This window comes from Columba livia, chromosome 24 (assembly GCF_036013475.1).
Source record: "Columba livia isolate bColLiv1 breed racing homer chromosome 24, bColLiv1.pat.W.v2, whole genome shotgun sequence".
NCBI classification, from domain to species: Eukaryota; Metazoa; Chordata; class Aves; order Columbiformes; family Columbidae; genus Columba; species Columba livia.
In genome coordinates this window covers 2,938,045-2,955,195 of record NC_088625.1, presented here as the reverse complement: position 1 = coordinate 2,955,195, position 17,151 = coordinate 2,938,045, and the positions used below count along the sequence as shown (strand labels likewise).

The 17,151-nt window shown below is 46.8% G+C and overlaps 1 protein-coding gene across 11 annotated transcripts in view; it reads left to right on the top strand.

The window, feature by feature from the left end:
* ARHGAP32 (Rho GTPase activating protein 32) overlaps positions 1-17,151 on the top strand; it is a 161,280-nt gene that overhangs the window by 138,149 nt on the left and 5,980 nt on the right. For all 11 annotated transcript variants that reach the window (XM_065040363.1, XM_065040360.1, XM_065040367.1 and 8 more), the window contains 10 exons: positions 5,970-6,072; positions 8,303-8,447; positions 8,987-9,069; positions 9,479-9,586; positions 10,428-10,573; positions 11,766-11,967; positions 12,723-12,868; positions 13,664-13,738; positions 14,324-15,178; positions 15,826-16,688. In XM_065040363.1, the coding sequence (XP_064896435.1) occupies positions 5,970-6,072; positions 8,303-8,447; positions 8,987-9,069; positions 9,479-9,586; positions 10,428-10,573; positions 11,766-11,967; positions 12,723-12,868; positions 13,664-13,738; positions 14,324-15,178; positions 15,826-16,688 (2,726 nt within the window). The remainder of the gene's footprint in view (positions 1-5,969; positions 6,073-8,302; positions 8,448-8,986; positions 9,070-9,478; positions 9,587-10,427; positions 10,574-11,765; positions 11,968-12,722; positions 12,869-13,663; positions 13,739-14,323; positions 15,179-15,825; positions 16,689-17,151) is intronic.

The window sequence follows — 17,151 nt, the reverse complement described above, 5'->3', positions numbered from 1 at the left end:
AAGGAAGATAAATTGGCATGGGATGTACAGGAGGAAGCGATGCAGAAGTGTGACCTGTTCACTGTTACGGAGCAGGAGCCCAGCAAGATCATCCTGCAGAGCTTTATACGCGCTTTACGTCCAGCGTGGGCCGAGTTCTGAGGTAGCAAAGCACTTGTTTTTCCTGAGTGTTTTAGTCTTGCGCCGCGTCCTCTCTCTTCTGGAAGGTTCTGCTCGGCCTGGCGTGACAGAACTTGCAGGGCATGATGCGTGTGTTTATGGAATTTCTCCGTAGGGGAGGGCGACTGGGTAGGATGGGCTGAGTGGAGCAAGCAGGCTGGCGTTGCTGCTGCCTTGTCATTTGGGGTGAAGATGCACTTTGTCATTTTTTTAATTGATGTGTATGGATCTGGGAGGTAACACTATCAGCAGGCACAGGGAGGGAGGTCAGGATTTTAACAAATATTTACCAAAACAGAAGTAGGGATGAGTCCTGCACCTTAAAATCTTCCTGTGTGCCTGGTGATTCATGGCGGGGATTGCAGGGATTACTGGGCTGGCAGCTGCAGACAGCCAGGGTTTGGGGTTTGCTTGTGTCTTTCTTTACTGAGTTTGTACCGTCCTGTCACTTTGAGTTCTCCAAACAGTGATGGGGCCCTTCTGTGGTCAGAGTTCCAGCTCCTTTCCCAAGGGTCCCTGCAGACAAGACATCACTGAGGGGAAGGAAACATCATTGTCTGATTCCTTAGGTGAGGATCTGAGTCATAGGCAGGTCACAGGATTATTTTTTCACCATAATCTGTGCTCCAAGCTGCTTCGGAAAATGGGAATGGGATTGTTCACTTCTCTGTTGGGTCTAAATCTTGTGATGCTCCCTTCAGGTGCATCTTCTGGGTGCTGAGCTGGGATCCAGGTCCTCGTGAGCTCAAACCCACACACCTTTCATGACCTCAGGGAGCTTATTTGATATCTCCCCTCCATCTCCACGCCTGTAAAATCAAACTCAGAGTCCATTTCTAACCCCAGGGGGGGGTTTCTAATACTTGTGAAATACTTGGAGGATTAAAAGTGTGATATACACATGGTTGGGTTTGCATAATTTACAAATCTAAACATGTCAACCATTTTGGAAACCAAACTGAATTCCCTGGTGCGCTTCTGTAAATCATGAAAAACCTGTGTGTTTTAGGTGCCTAAATACCTCTTCTGATCGGTCAGTATCTGCCTGTGCACACACAAAGCATGTAACGTGAAAGCTGGATCCAACAGCCTGGACACAAATACGATAAGTGACCCAAATTGCAGATGAGCAGAGAATATCCCACGTCCTGTAGATGCTTTCTCTGCTACACAAGCTCGAGTTGATGCTTTTAAAGGCCAATAGTTTGGAGCTATTTTGGGCAGATTTCCAAACATAACAGGCACTGTTATTGCTTCACCATCTGCCCTCTGAATTGCTGGAACTCCAGATTATTTGGGACAGGGTTAGCGTGACAAAGAGGGACACGGGGTCCCTGTGGAGAGTTACTTGTTTGGGGGAAGTACTTGCAGAAGGGGAATACAAGCGTTTGCAGTTAAGAGACAATTTCTGTCTCTTTTCTTTTTATTTCCCCGGCCTGCAGCTGTGAGAAGCAGAATTCTTGATGCCTGAGTGACCCGGGGGACAGCAGGGAGTTGAAAATTAATCTGCATTTTGAAACGCTACAGCTGTAGGGGAACAAACAGCAGAAAAACTGTTGTGGTCCCTACAAGAATTGCTTGTGCTCCCCACTCATAACCAGGTGGATACTTGTTCCCCTCCTAACTCATTGTAGTAAGTGCCATTGGTCTAAACACTAGGACGCTGACAAATATGAATGTATTAGTAGCATCTTTATTCTATTTGTGGATTTTTTGTATTACAAACAAAAAAGCGAGCCCCCAATCTCTTGTACAGGTGCAGTAAGGACCCATGTGCATACCTCAGGTGCACAGGCGTACCCACAGCATGCAGAACGTCACTCATGTCAAACGTGGTTATCTGCCTCCCCAGCCTGATGCAGCACGGCGGGATTTACGTTCCTCAGGCTTGAACTTTACCCTTTGTTTTGACACAGTTCCTGGATAAGCTGCCATAAAAACAAAAGTCCGGTTTTAAGAAGCAGAGTCCAGCGCCAGAGGCCGATTCCACAAATGGGCGCTGCTGGGATCTGCTCTTGGCTCTGCCTCGTGGTTTATGGCCCCCGATTCCATTATTGCACTTTCCCAAGTGCAAAAGTCACACTTTAAATAAAAACCTTGTGTGTTACCAGGAAATGGTGCAGCTTGTGGTAGCTGGCTCGGACTTAACAGCAGAAAGAATTTTAATGGGGGGGCTTCTTGGGGATCATCTTGGAGCAAATCTGGTCTTTAGTTGCTCTTCTCTCTTACTCCTGGTAGTTCAAACATGAGGATGCAGATTTAGGAGCGAGACAAAGTCCTTAGAAGATAATGTTTTAAGGTTAGATGTTTTTTCTTGGTGAATGGAGAAATGAGTTTAAAATAAGGTTCCTAGAAGAAGTTAGTGTGAATTATCACAGCCTTTTCGCTGTTGTTTTAGAAAATACTTGGACAATCCTTTGTAAAATTGAGCTAAAAATAGGAAGAAGGATCGGGGTAGAAGCAACTGTATTTCTGTGGGCAAGGATATTCATCACTGGGTTGTTACCTATTAACCACACATATGGCAAGAGGGATTTTTGTCTAATTTCCCACTTTTTGTGTGGCACTGGGTGTTCTTGGGGTGCATGTCGGCACCTTCCTCCCCGTTTGCAAAGGCAGCCTGGACCATCGAGCTTCACCGCAACTTCATCTTTCTGCTGTTTAAATTCACATTCTTGTGGCTCAAAACGCAGCCCCTAACTTTGTTATATTGGTTTTTATTTCATATGCTTCCTAAGTATCACGATCTACACTTGCAGGCCGTGGTTATGAACTTCATTTAAGCGGTTCGGAGGGGCACTCAGGACAGTTTTTCGCTGCATTTCAGCTGTGATGGCCCATTAACCAGCCAAGGGTCCAACTTGTGCACCAGTTCACCTTAGTGCTGCAATACTGGGAGGAATGGCGCTGCTTGGGGGACCTTGATGGGAGACCTCTGAGCAAATAATTCTGATTGCAGTAACATACTAAGAAAATCAAATAGTTTTTAAAAAGGCAAACCTCCCCAAATCCAGGGAAAGAATATTACAAAATATTAAAAAGGGAAAAGATAAACCCAAGATGATAGAAAGTGAAATGTGCCTGACTTCACGATGGATCAAAACGTTCTTCAGAATGAAAATCATAAAACTTGTGCTTCCTCTTAATGGCAAAGAATTAACTGGTTGATGAGCCCTAAGAGATGCAATAAACCTTTCAAACCAGCTAAGAGATGCTCAGGAATGACTTGAAAAATTTCCTTTAGCTGCTATGGGAATAAAATATTCTAGGGCCTCCTTTGTTGATGCGTCCGCATTTCCAGCCTTTTGCGCTTGGTTTTCTGGAACTACCTGTTATTTGAGACAGCAAAGGGAGGGAGGAGTGAGGGAAGGTGACTGATTTTGGAACAGGAGACGTGTACGGTGCCGAGATTCTCACCAAGAGGTTTGTGTTCAAGTGGAGCGCCTGCCCATGGTCCTGCTGTTTCATTCTGGTGGTAATAGATATGTGTGTATATGCGTTTATCTGGATGTGTATTTAGGGCTTGGGATTCAAAGGGGAGAGGGAGGTTGAACATGCATGTAATTATCAGGTGTGATCTTTGTTCAAAAATCAGCAAATTCAAGTCACCATTCCAGCAAAGGGCCTTCAAGGATAATTATAGCCCTACTTGAATTTCAGTCACTTCTCCAACCATGCAGAATTCCCCCAAAATATCTGTGGTGCTGGCATATATATATTTAGCTTAAAGAACAGATCGTCCTGGTAACCAGATTAGGAAATGCATAGAACAAGCCTGCTAGAATTTTTTCTTGATATATTAATTCTTCTTACTGCCCAGGGCCTTCCATGGCAAACAAGGACTTTAGGAAGCGTATTGTTGGTGCTCCATCCCTCACCTTCCCCCTGTTCTCCCTGGACCCGATTCGCATTGTCACAACAGGTTGCTGCTCAGCTGACCTGCTCCATAAATCCCATTTGTACTGTGCTGTGTGTTTGCACAGGCAGATAAACCCGGGAGCGACAAGGATTGGGAAGCACGCAGAGCTCGCTGTGTGTGTCACAGGCCCTCGGTTGGGAAGCCTCACAATCTAAGGTGCTCTCAAAAATAAACCGCTAACTGTGCCAGTATCTAAAGCCTCGGCCTTTGCTGCGGTGGGTGGTGCTGTTGTCATCTCTCTGCTTTGTGCACCAATCTACACCTGGGTCGCCCTTGTCTCCCAGTTCTGGAAGGCAATGCAAAACATATTTTAGCCCTTTTTGGCAACTTCTTCAGTATGATATAACTCCTTCCCTGCTTGCTTAAAGCCTTCAAAACTTTCTTCTTCAAGAGGTGTTGAATGTTTTTGTGTGAAGGGGTGTTATCCTGCAAGAATGTTTTTGGAAATGGTATTAGAATTTAGGGCCATCTGTTCCGCCTGCTCTGCTCTCAGACATTTAGCTTACGGTGTGGATGACTGATGCACATTTTACGAACATGCTCTCCAAATGTGTGTTCACTCAGCGGCCAGAAGTTGTTGCTTATCCTGGCTCAGATGCCTAAACATGCATCTGGTCGATTCCTAATCCAACAATTGCGGTGCTGTGAGGTACCGATAGCTCCAGAGTGGATGCTGAGGTTTCCTTCTGCAAACGTCTTGTGGCTGCGTTGGTGGAAGTTGAAATTTCCATTGCACGTACAGGGGAGAGCAAAGGTGATCACTCTGCTGCTTTTCCTTCCCCCAGAAAAGCAGCGTTTGGTTTCAAGGCTCTTTCTCTGCCGTTGTTTAACGTACAAGCGCTCGGTGTCTTTCCTCCAGCTGTGTGTTTGCTGCAGGCCGGGAAGAGAGCGGCAGAGCACCCAAGTTCAGCAGCACTCCGAACTGACTGGCAGATGGCATTTGCTGCCTGATATAAGGGGATTTGCCACATGACCTATTCAGGATCTGTGTCACGTGGCAGATTGATCAGACCTGGCATCTAATGTAGGAGTAAATCTGGATCAGCATGGGAGGTGTAGCACAAAGGTGGCTTGCAGAGGAATCCACAAGGATCTGAGCTTTTTCCACAAAGATTTGCTGATGCTCACAAGAGCTCGATCCTGATTTTCTTCCTGTGTTCAGGCAGTTTTATCTTCTTTTTATAAATAAAATTTGCTCCTCCTTACGCTTACAAGGATGGACACACAGCTCCGGCAGTGGCTGCTGCGTGAGGCTGAGAAGTCAACTGGAAGGAATCGGTTGGTGAAGCGGCTTGAATATTAACTTGACACCTAATTATATCCTCTGGGCTTATTTTTTCCATTCTGTCATCCCCTGGTGTGTCTGCAGTTTCTGTGAGTGTGGGATGTTGTGTAGCTGTCTAAATCCAGTCACGCTCGGGTAGACAATGCGGATGAAATTATCAGCTGTAAAAACTCTCCTGGCTCTGCTGCAGCAAGTAGCATCTCCAAAATGTTTGTATTTGTTTAAACCAAGCAGTATGGGTTAATCCTGTATAGATTTGAAAACAGGGGAGGTCTTTGGCCAAAGAGAGTATTTGCTTAATTTTATAGCTCTTCTGCAATGGAATTTAACACCACAGTTTGTGTGGGAGTTGTGATGGGATCTGCGCTGCCTCTGCTTGACCAGAATTGACGTTTTTCACCCTGATTCGTATCCTGGCATTTCTTGAAAGCAAAGAACACCTCTGACCAGTTTCCGCACCAACTCCTCAAGTTAAATTTCTTATAGGCTTTCTCCTCTAAGGAAGAACTAAAGCAGCTGGGCTTAGTTTATGGCATCTGACAAGACCACAGCCCGAACTAGGATTTTAATAACATCCCGAACTAACCGACAACACTTGTTCTTTAGTCCCCCAGGTCCTCAAGAGCTGCACTGAATTCATTGAGAAACATGGCATTGTGGATGGGATATATCGTCTGTCGGGGATCGCGTCCAACATCCAGAAACTACGGTAAGTACAGACCTGGGAGTATGGGGAGACTATACTGGGGTGCGCTGGGATCCTGGTGTCCCCGTGCTGGCACAATTCATTCCTGCTTCTCCTTGCTACCGGAGCAGCTCATCTTGCTGCTTTGGACTGCTGGCATTTTAGCAATTAATTGGGAACACACAAGGAGTACTTGCGTAATTGACGGCGGGTGGCATTGCCGGGCTGTGCAGGGGAAGGCGAGGTGTTTGTCCTCCCTGTTTAGGAGCTCTTCTCATCACAGTAAATGGTCTTTGCCCTTTTGTGAGGCTGGTTTCCCTCCCATCATTTTGTGTGCAAGGGACTGGGAGAACCTAGTGGGGTGTGACTAATTCCAGTGGTGATCCTGGCCCCAGGCCTCACCGAGGGGTGATTTCCGTATGAAGGATTTCCCGTTGTCCCGGCTATTCCCGAGTTCAGTGGCCAGGTTCGAGCCGGTGCAGTTTCTGTGCAAACCCTCACAGGGATGGGTTTATTCTGGTTCAGCTCAATCCTGTGTCTCACCATAGCAAGCTGCATTTTAAAAACCCGCTCCCGAGGATTTGACACGCAGGCTCCAAAGACTCTGACTGTAGCTGTTGCCCACAGGAGTCTTGGCTGAATAAAGTGCTTGCCCTTGTTACATACCTTTAATTCCCCATTTTGACTTGTGCTGGACCATCTTTCAAATCGCTGCCTTAGTCCGTTTTTTCCCCTTGTGTTGCCAAGACCATTTTCTCCTGCGTTGTTTTCAAAAGGTGCTTTAAAAATGGTTTTCTAAAACTTGAATGGCATAATTCCCTGGTATAGTACAGAGAATAAAGTGACAGCCTATTATTTCAGTTTTCTGAGATGCTCCAAACACAAAAGGAAGGGAGTACATGGCATGGCTTGTAAACATTGTCCCTGTTGTTCATCTAAATCACTACAGATTCTCATGTGTTTGATTAATGTAGGACACGTTGCATTGCTGCAGTTTCCAGCTACATAAACAGATCATTAGGCTTATTCCAAAGCTAGAGCTGCTGTATCTTTACAAATGAGTCACCGTTCTTAAGTTTCACACAGAAGAATTGGATCTCCCGGATTTAAAGGGCTTTTTGGTTGAAGAGAAAGTCAGAGAATTTATTCCACATGGGAGATTTACTCTGGGACAGAGCTTTGCCCTTTAGTACTGCATTAGCCGCCTTATTTGGCTGGTAGGCAAAGCAGAGCGAGTGTTGAGCTGGATGAGTATCCCTGAATTCCATCTCTGGCTTTTTTTGAGAGCCCATGAAGTTGTATTCTCCTAATAAAATCTTCCTTTGGGGTCGAAAGCAATAACATGTAGTCATCGAAACAGCCAGTGCTGAGAGAAGAGAGGCTGAGCGTGGGGAGGTTCCCTTTCGTTGCTCCGTATTTTCCTTCTGCAGTGGGAGATTTATTTCTAGGGAAAATATACTGGAGTAGGGCAGGATATGGCCAGGGAATCTCAGCCAAGGCTGAGTTTATTTGTACGGGCTGGGTTGGTGGTTGTTTTCCCTTCTGCACTCTCTCTTCTGCGGAGCCAAGTGTAGCAAATAAGTTTCTCTCCCAGATATGAGTAAGTGATGAGTCAGAACGTGCCCGTGGAAGAGGAGCGTACCGAACACTGGGGATCGTGGCTACGGACAACCCATCGGTTGGGGAAAACCTTGATTTCCTCCTGTGCTGTCTGTGAGATGAGACTTGGGCTGGACTGTTCATGTCTGAAGAAGCAGAGACCTCTTCTGCCCCCAGGCTGGCATACAGTAGAAGTGGTTTCCCTCACAAAGCCTTTGGGTTTATGAGGAGGAAGGAGCTTCTTCCTCATCTTCCAAGGGAGCGAGCCAGCCCTTGGCCTTCTAAGCTCAGCTTGTATTTCATAAATGTTGGCGATTTTGGTTTTTTCTCTCTCCCAGTCACAGCCCCTGGGAGTTAAATATACAGGTTGTGTCCATAGTCTTAGAAAACATTCTCTGGAGACTGTTAGAGGAAAAGGAATTGCAGACTAGTTGTAAAACTGATTTTAAAAGCCTTATTAGAAGCATATAAAAGTCTCACTTTGGAAAAATCGAGTCTAGCAGCACCACATCCATAGGTCATGTGGCTTTGGTGACTTAGTATTTTTTTCCTGTAAATCAGGAAACTCGTTTTTCCTTACTGTAATTTGCGCTGGATTTTATTTTCATTCCTCCTTTTCAAACCCCTTTGCTCATTTTTCTCTTCTTGTTTCCAGGCACGAGTTTGACTCGGAGCAGATTCCTGACCTGACGAAGGATATTTACATCCAGGACATCCACTGCGTGGGCTCCCTCTGCAAACTCTATTTCCGCGAGCTCCCCAACCCTCTGCTCACCTACCAACTCTACGAGAAGTTCTCCGTAAGTACAAGGCGATGCCTTTCACCTTCCCGTTCAGCGTGACTTCATCTGCACAGGTTAAACAGAGAATCCCGAAAAGGATCCAGCAACAAGCTGAGCTTGTCTTCCACACACTTTTCTTTGTCTTATTTCTGCTTAATTTGGGGTTTTTTCATTCCCCTTCAGGTTTTTGTCCCCCATATTGATTTTAGTTTTGGGCCCCCAGTAGAAGGTTACTGGGACACTAATGGTGCTTTGCAAGAATTCCCCCATTGTTTGCTGCTCCCCAATGATTCCTCAAACAGGAATGGGATTAGAAGCAAATGCTACTTGGATCTACGCCCGCTACAAAAAATTGCTTTGTAAAATTAAGATGTAAAGTGGCCCAGATCTTGATTTACTTGGCCTTTCTCACATTATGATGGACGCCTCTCCGAAGGTAGAGAGAGCGGCAAAATCCACCTCACTACTGAAAAACGTTACATTTGCCACATGGTTCAAGATGCTGTGGCAGGTGTTAAGTTTTATTTGCAGTTAAATCCCCTCCTGCCTTGTTCCAGGATGCTGTTTCTGCTGCTACCGATGAGGAACGGTTGGTGAAAATCCACGATGTCATCCAGCAGCTGCCACCTCCTCACTACAGGTAAGCACAACCTTTACTATTTTCTTATTGCTGGCATTGCAGGAGCGAAACAATACAATTGCCATTTTCCCTCGCGAGATAGCCACACTGTACCTCTGTATATCAAAATGGTTTATGGTTAGATGTGCTGGTGGCATTTAGATTATTCCTGGCCACCTCGGTGGTTGCTGGGTCCAGCCCTTGGACTGCGATATCTTTTCCTTGAGCCAGGAGAAAACCCTCTCACCGCTCCCCAGTGTAATTATTTGCTAAAGACAACTTTACTATCAGGCTTAGAGTACGTAGTTCAACGTTTTTTGTTCTGTGAGCTGTCACACCAAACTGAAGTAATGAACTGGGGTTTGTTTTGTAAATTGAAGCATGGCTTTGCTCATTGGTGCTGAACATTTGCCTATCTCCTGCTTTCCAGGACGCTGGAGTTCCTAATGAGACACTTAGCTCGTCTAGCTGATTACTGCTCCATCACAAATATGCACACGAAGAATTTAGCAATCGTCTGGGCTCCAAACCTCTTAAGGTACCTTTTGTCCTCCCTACCCCCATTTAAATACAAGATAGATTTTTTTATGTATAGCAAACTGATACCTGTTGTGCAGAAAATCGTAACTTCCAGCGGTTGAGAAGGATCTTCCTGCCTTCCATCCAATGTGTTCTTCTCCTCCCGTGAAGTTTCTGATGGGAAGCTATGCCGAGCAGGGGCTTTTCTAGATGACAATTTCCCCTCTCCTGATCAGATGAGACTAATGTGTCCTTGACCATCCAGGAAAGTGTGTTCAGTGGCATCACTGATTTCCCAGTGCATAAGTCTCTAGAGTCTAATTTGACAGCTTTTGGCTGTAAAAATTCAGACTCATGGAGATGATTTTGGATAAATCCGTCCCCTAAAGTTTGTCTTGAATGTACATAATAGGGTAGTTTAAAATTAATGATGTGATTTTAAAAGAAAAAGAAAAAAATCACCCTGGCCTCTATTGTATTAATTTCTGGGCAGTTTTTGTTACCAACCTGAGAAACCTGAGTCATAGATTCCCCTGTGTGCCGGTAATGAGGGGCAGCTCTTTTCTCCTTCCTGCCAATTTACCCACAAGCAGTCAAGTGATCCCTTGTTTGATTTTTCTCTTGTGACCATCGGGGTAGTCGCTGGGCAGGTGAAGACGTTCCCTGCTAGAGGGGAACCACATTAGAAGGGCCACGGTGAGCTCAGTACAGTGCGACTGCGTTACACTGCTGCCATTCGCGGTGCCTGGAGATAAGTTAGCCAAAAGATTCCCGCTTTTTGTATGTCTGCCTGAGCAACCTTACCCAAAAGGAGAACATCTTCCCGTGTTCCCGTTTCGTTTCGTCTGCCTTTTCTTCAGATCAAAGCAGATCGAGTCTGCCTGCTTCAGTGGAACAGCCGCCTTCATGGAGGTGCGGATCCAGTCGGTGGTGGTGGAGTTCATCCTGAACCACGTGGACGTCCTCTTCAGCTCCAAACTCAGCTCGGTCATACGTGATGGAGCAGGTGAGCGTCTTCCTCCACCACCTCTACCTTGAGCAGGAAAGGTAGTAGACATTTAATGAGTATCTGAGCCTCTCATAGGACATCTTAAATATGTTTTTAGTATAACTGAGAGGACAGATTTCCAGGGTGATGATGTTAGAACCTCTTGAGTAACTGCTAAGACCATAAGTATATTTTTTCCAATGAAAACGAGTGGAGTTACACCACGAAGAACGTTTACTCTGTTAGATCAACAAATGTGGATACCACAAGCTATTATTACTTCTAAGCAGCATTAAGTGGTACCATCTGCTTCGATAACCTGTCCTTCCTATGAAACATGCAAAGTCCATGCAGTTACCAGCACCTGTGGGGTGCAAATAGCTGTTTTTTCCACTGTATTTGCAGTTCCCCACTTTTAAGCAAGCCCTACCTCTACTTAATAGCTGAGTTGCTCTAAGTCCAGCTTGTGTTCCTACTGGAAGGCAATTTGAAGTCAATAGGAGCCAGGGGTTAGCTTGGCTGAACAGTAATAGCCCACAGCAGGCTGAGCTCTGCCAGGGGAAGATAAGCACACTAAGAATCCCAGCCAAATTATTATCCAGGCTTAGAACGGACTATGTAAATTCAGCTAATTGTTTAATGACTCGGTCACTCGCATTCGGTGTGCTCTGACACGGAAGTGGTGGGGAGAAGGGTCAGGCTATTTCACAGCGTATCAGCGTCTCTTCGGTGCTTCCAAGAGCCTGGTTTTAAGCACGGATTTCTCCCTGTACCTGCCCGTAAGAGGTGCAAGTGGTGTTCCCAAGCCTGCTTTGGTCTGTAGCAGTTTCAGTCACACGTGGCATTTGCTGTTGCACCGAGAGGTGGAACCTGGGAATGACTGAAGCTGAGCTTTATCGGAAGAAAAACCATCACTTTCATGACAGAATTTTGCATACCGATGAACCTAAAGTAAAGTATGTCAGTGGAGGTTTCTAAGCTACCTGCTTCCCTCTGCTTTTTTTCATTCTAAAACACACTAAGCTGCTCTCATAATAGAGAATTTTTTTTGTCATACATACCTCCAACAAAATGGTCGTTGTGACCACATCTTTCAGTGGCTGGGATGACAAAGATCGCAGAAAACACAGCACCTCCCTAGACACACAGACCCGGAGCTTTGATCTCAGTCCCACTGTTTTCTCATTCTCCCTGTGCTTTTCCCTTCCAGGACACAGCTCTTTGTCCCGGCCCAAGTCGCTGCTGGTGTCCTCTCCTTCCACCAAGCTGCTGACGCTGGAGGAGGCGCAGGCGCGGACACAGGCCCAGATCAACTCTCCTATCGTGGCAGACAGCAAATACATCGAAGTGGGAGAAGGTCCTGCAGCTCTACAGGGGAAATTCCACACAGTCATAGACTTTCCATCTGAAAGGTACAGACGAGTTTCCTTTCCAGCATCCATCATAAATTTTATTTTAATTATTACTACAGCAAATACTTGCTGATATTCACTTAGACTGGTCGTACGTGAAGTTTTCTTGCCAGTTTTCCACCTGCTTTGGACAATCTGAGGTCTCGGCTTAACTCAGCTGTGTGGTAGACTTAGTTCAGCCGCAGAACGTCTGTGCCACTCCCTGCTTTTTAGCAGGGTGATCATTAAATGTATAAAGCCGTGTTGTATGTGATGCATATGTACTAGTCATGCACACAGATGTGTAAACAGAGCGAACACCTGGAAACATTGGGGTTTTCCAGATTTAAGGACTAATTGCCTGTAACAAATCCAGGTTCTCCTTGAGGTGCCATCAAGTCTGTCCAGTTGCTCCACTAGAAATTAAGTATGACAGTGGGAGGAGGCAGATGTGATTTACAGCACGAGAGAGAGATGGTTTTGAATACGCTTTAGAGAACTGGTGCGTCTGCCAGCTAAATGAAAGCCACCCCTTAGGTGCTGCACTGTACACGTATGGAGCCTTTGCTCACCTGCTTGGCATAGTTTGGTGGGATTTACCCACCAAGACTTTAAGGCTGAGCCATAAGAACAAAAACACCATCACCTAGTTAAAAGAGACCGAGTTTCTAAGCTTTATTTCAGCAGAAACCAAGTAGTGCTAATAGCAAATAACCATTGGCAGGAATTAAATGCAGTTTTCCCCTCCAACAGTTTGCTCTGTTTTCTCACTCCAGAAAAAGACCGCCCAGCAAGATGAAGAAATCACCAGTTGGCAGCTGGCGTTCCTTCTTCAACCTGGGCAAATCGTCATCCGTGTCCAAACGCAAACTACAGCGCAATCCCAGCGAGCCCTCGGAAATGAAAGCCATAGCCCTGGCCGGTAAGGGTGCAAACCCAACTAACAGAATCCTGGGCTTCCCAGCAATGCTGAATTCACATTTTCAGTGTGATTTTATCTCCTTCTAGCGTTCAATCCGTGTATAGCAGCTTCCATTAACATATCTTTCCTAAATTGATCTTGGATTAGCCTGGAATAATTTCTTCCGACACATTCATGTGCTCTCCAGAGGCACACAATTAAACTAAACTAGGTAAAGGTGCTATTCCACAAACACATTCACCACACCAGCTGTACCACTCTAACTGGAGAAGGCACCCAACAGCCTTTTATAGCTGCATTGTGGTCCCTTCCAACCTGGGATTCTTTGTCTATAGACTCTGAATTCTCAGCCGTTTCCATATATTGTTTGCTGTCTCTTTCCAAATTTAAAAATAGCAACAATATACTTTTGTGGTAAAACACCACAAATCCCCATCTTCTCCCTGGTTCCATTTTAAAATTATAACCCTCAGAGTCTCCAGTATAATAAACACATTATATGACTGTCCTTAAAGACTGTCTGAAAGGGACCGTTACAGGGCCATGTGCAGCAGGACTACATCTGCCTTAGACAAGAAAGATTTTTAACAGTGGAATGAGATAAACGTTTCTCTAAAGGCTTTGGAGTTAAGACAAAACCAAGAGAAACCCAACCTCCAAACAAAAAGGCAGAACTGTGACTCCCAGGCCACTGGTACTGTTGCTAGAAACCCATTTGTTTCTTCCTGCCACCATAGCCACATATAAGCTGTTTTTATAATTCAGCTTCTCACTGTCTCGCTTGTGTTTCCTTAGGTGGACGAGGAGACAGCGGGACCCTTCGCTCGGCCAAAAGTGAAGAATCGCTCACCTCTCTGCATGCGGTTGATGGTAAGACAAAATTGTACCTGCCTTTTAATGTGTGTGGATTAGAAGATGCGGTTGGACATTACTGACTGCAAATAGTGAACAGGGCAGATTTTCTACCCATCCAGTAAAAGCTGGACTTGGTAATTAATGAAGCAGCTTGCCGCTGCCCAACACGTATGGGTATCACAGAGCAATGTTCTTCAGGTCTTTGTTTTCCTTCTGAGGTGAAAAAGGCAAACCTCTTGCTTTTGTATAGCCAGCACTGCTTACGTTTTTGCCTTGCCACCTCCCCTTTCTATTCTAAGGTGGAAAAGATGGCATCAGGAAGGAAGATGCTTTCTAAGAAAGCCTTAGCTCTACAGCACACTTATGCTAGTTTTGCTTGCACAAACAACTTAGTTTCAGACTAGATCAGACCTGACAACTGCTGTAAAAGAGTTTGAGCAAATGTAATAAGCAGTTGCTGCCAACTATAGCACTTTTACATTAGAGTTCACCAGGTGAGCATCTCACACACAGCCTTGAGACTGCTTTAAAACCACAAACCCATCACCTCCTGTACAGTAAGGTTTTGAGACTAACCCTTATGTATCTGTTCATTCCCAGGTGAATCGAAACTGTTTCGACCCAGAAGACCCAGGTCCAGTAGTGACGCACTGTCCGCCTCCTTCAACGGAGAGCTCTTAGGAAACATGAATCGCTGCAACTCTTACGACAACCTGCCCCACGACGACAGCGATGGGGACGAGGGGCTCATCCATGTTCCTGCCCTGATTTCTCCTCGATCTGCCGAAGATGTCGACCTGAGCCCCCCAGATATCGGAGTCGCCAGCCTGGATTTTGACCCAATGTCTTTCCAGTGCAGCCCACCCCAAGCAGAGTCCGAGTGCCTGGACAGCAGCACCTCCCTGCTGGAATCAGTCGGCATTAATAAGGAGAAGCCGAGCCTGCTAAAGAAGGATTTAGAATCAGGCAGCCAGTCCCAGACACCAGGCAGTGCCACGAGCTCTGAGCCAGTCTCCCCTTTCCAAGAGAAGATGAGTCCCTTCTTTACTCTGGACCTGAGCCCCACAGAAGAGACAGCCTGCAAACCTCACACCTTCTCGCCCAAGGTGGGCCGAAAGCCCCTCAAATCTCCGCCGCTGCCCACGTCAGAACCCGTCTCCTTCACGCTGCCCAGCCGCCTGTCAGAATCAATTGGAGGAGCGTCCATCGCGGCCAGAAACTCCTCTGCTTCCAGCTGGAGCAAAGGGCTTGGCATCGCCGAAATCACAAACAGGTCCCCAACCCAGATGTCCTTGCCCCTGAAAAACAGTGACACAGGAGCAGGGGAAGGAGCCCACCAGGAGCTCCAGCACGCCCAGCTAGTGGCTGCTGGCAAGGCAGAGGTGCCAGAAGAAGGGGAGAGACCAATATCGAGCAGTCAGAATAAGACTGTACCCACTGGACACACACAGCCAGGTACAGTGCATTTTCCTCCATTCTTTCTTTAAGTTCCAAAGGGGACCTGCTCTCAGAAACATCCTCCTCTGCGTGCCTTTTAGGAGAGGGGATTGCCCGTCGGTTCTGATCACAAGTGTCTTGCAGGGCTGTGCAGATCAGTAAGGTCTTAACCTCTGCCTTCTCCCTACATCACACAGATCGCAGATAAGTTTCCATAATCCTTTGAATACCTCTTTTTTGTTCCCCCATCCTGTCATATGTGAAAATCTGTAGCATGTCCTTCTAAATCATTTCAGCCAATAGACCATCTAAGACTTTTCATTTTTAAATTAAAAATCTGCCAACGCTTGAAGAAAGGACCTTTTCATCTAAAACCTTATGATCAAAATTGCGTAAGGGTATCTCATTCTCTTCTACCTACTTCCTACCTCTCTAGAAATGCAAGAGGAGCCTTTAGACAATCTCTTGTGTTTTTTTTCCTTCTCGTGATAAACTGCTGTGCTATTGAGCAGCGTTTGCATGTGAGACAGTGTTTCACATCAGAAGGAATTGCCACTGTGAAAGCATGGAAAGCATCTATTTTTCTATAATAGTCGTTAAGGTTAGGTCACTCTCCTTACTGGGTAACGTACAATCACTCTCTCTCTCAATTTTCCCCCCATTAGGAGCAGTTGCCCTCGACTCCCCCCAGGATCCTGTTCCCGTCAGTTCTGTGTCTCTTATCCCTCCTCCTCCTCCGAAAAACGCGGCGCGCATGCTAGCCCTAGCGTTAGCCGAGTCCGCGCAGCAAGCGTCCGCCCAGTCCCAGAAAAGGCCAGGAGATGCTCATTCTGAAAGCACAAATTACGGAGAGACGGAAGCTGGCACAGCTCTAGAAAAGCTCCATCTCTCTGCCGGTGCTCCGGACAAGCTCCACCTGTACACCAGTCTGCCCGAGAACCGACTTCACTTCCAGACTGGGGCACCAGTAGAGCAGGATTGCCAAGGTAGCGGCGCACCCGGGGAGCAGAACCACCCGCCGGGGGCACCTGGAAACCGGGACCCGGGGGATGTGGCCGGGAGCAGAGATGGGGAGCAGGAGCAGTCCGGCTTCCATCCTGGTAAACTGGGGGACAAAGATCACATCCCCTCCCACGCTGGGGACTGGGAGCACAAACCCCACCATGCTCCAGCTGCACTGCCTGACTGGGAAGCACCCACACCAGACCTGGCTGTAGATAAGCCCCAAATCCATCCCTGCACCTCTGGGGACAAGCAGCACCTTCCTGCCTGCACAGCCGATGACAAACTTCAGCCCTCTCCTGTTGCAGCCACCGGGGAGAAAAGCGCCTCGGCTCCGATGCCGTATTTAACAACTATCCAAACAGCGACTGAGCCCAGCCGCGGGCCAGTGGGTCTGGCAGATGTCCCTGTCACAGCCGCACCGCGCACCGCCAGCCAGCCCGCCCCGGCACACAGGCAGGACCACCAGTCCGCAACGGGACAAGTGCCAGCGGCCTCGGCAAAAGCACCAAGTAGTTCCAATCAGGTACGTGGATGTGTCCTCCCGGCCTTGCGTGTTTTTGCAAGCACAGTGTCCATGCACAGCTTGTATCCCAATATACCTCAGTTTTAAGGAGAAAAAGCATCCGCTGGGGGTGTCTGATGCAGGGAATGCCAGTTTAAAAGTGCCAGAAACAAGGAAGAATTTTTGCATCCTCTCTTCTGGGGGGCTGACAAAATCCTCTTCCAACATCCTCTTTAGGAAAGCAGGTCAGATTCCACGTGCGAGTGTTAGTTGTGGAAATGTCCGCTCAGAAATCCAGATTGCTGCCCTTGAACCATGCACACCTGCAGCCTGTCTTGGGCACCACAGGCACATTTCAGGAAGGGATTTCTGCTGTGTTACACTGCTTCGTCAGCTCCTCAGGAGTTGAAATCCAGGTACACTTTCATTAGGACGAGTATAATACATTTATGAGCAGACCACCTAACACAGCACTCCTAACAAA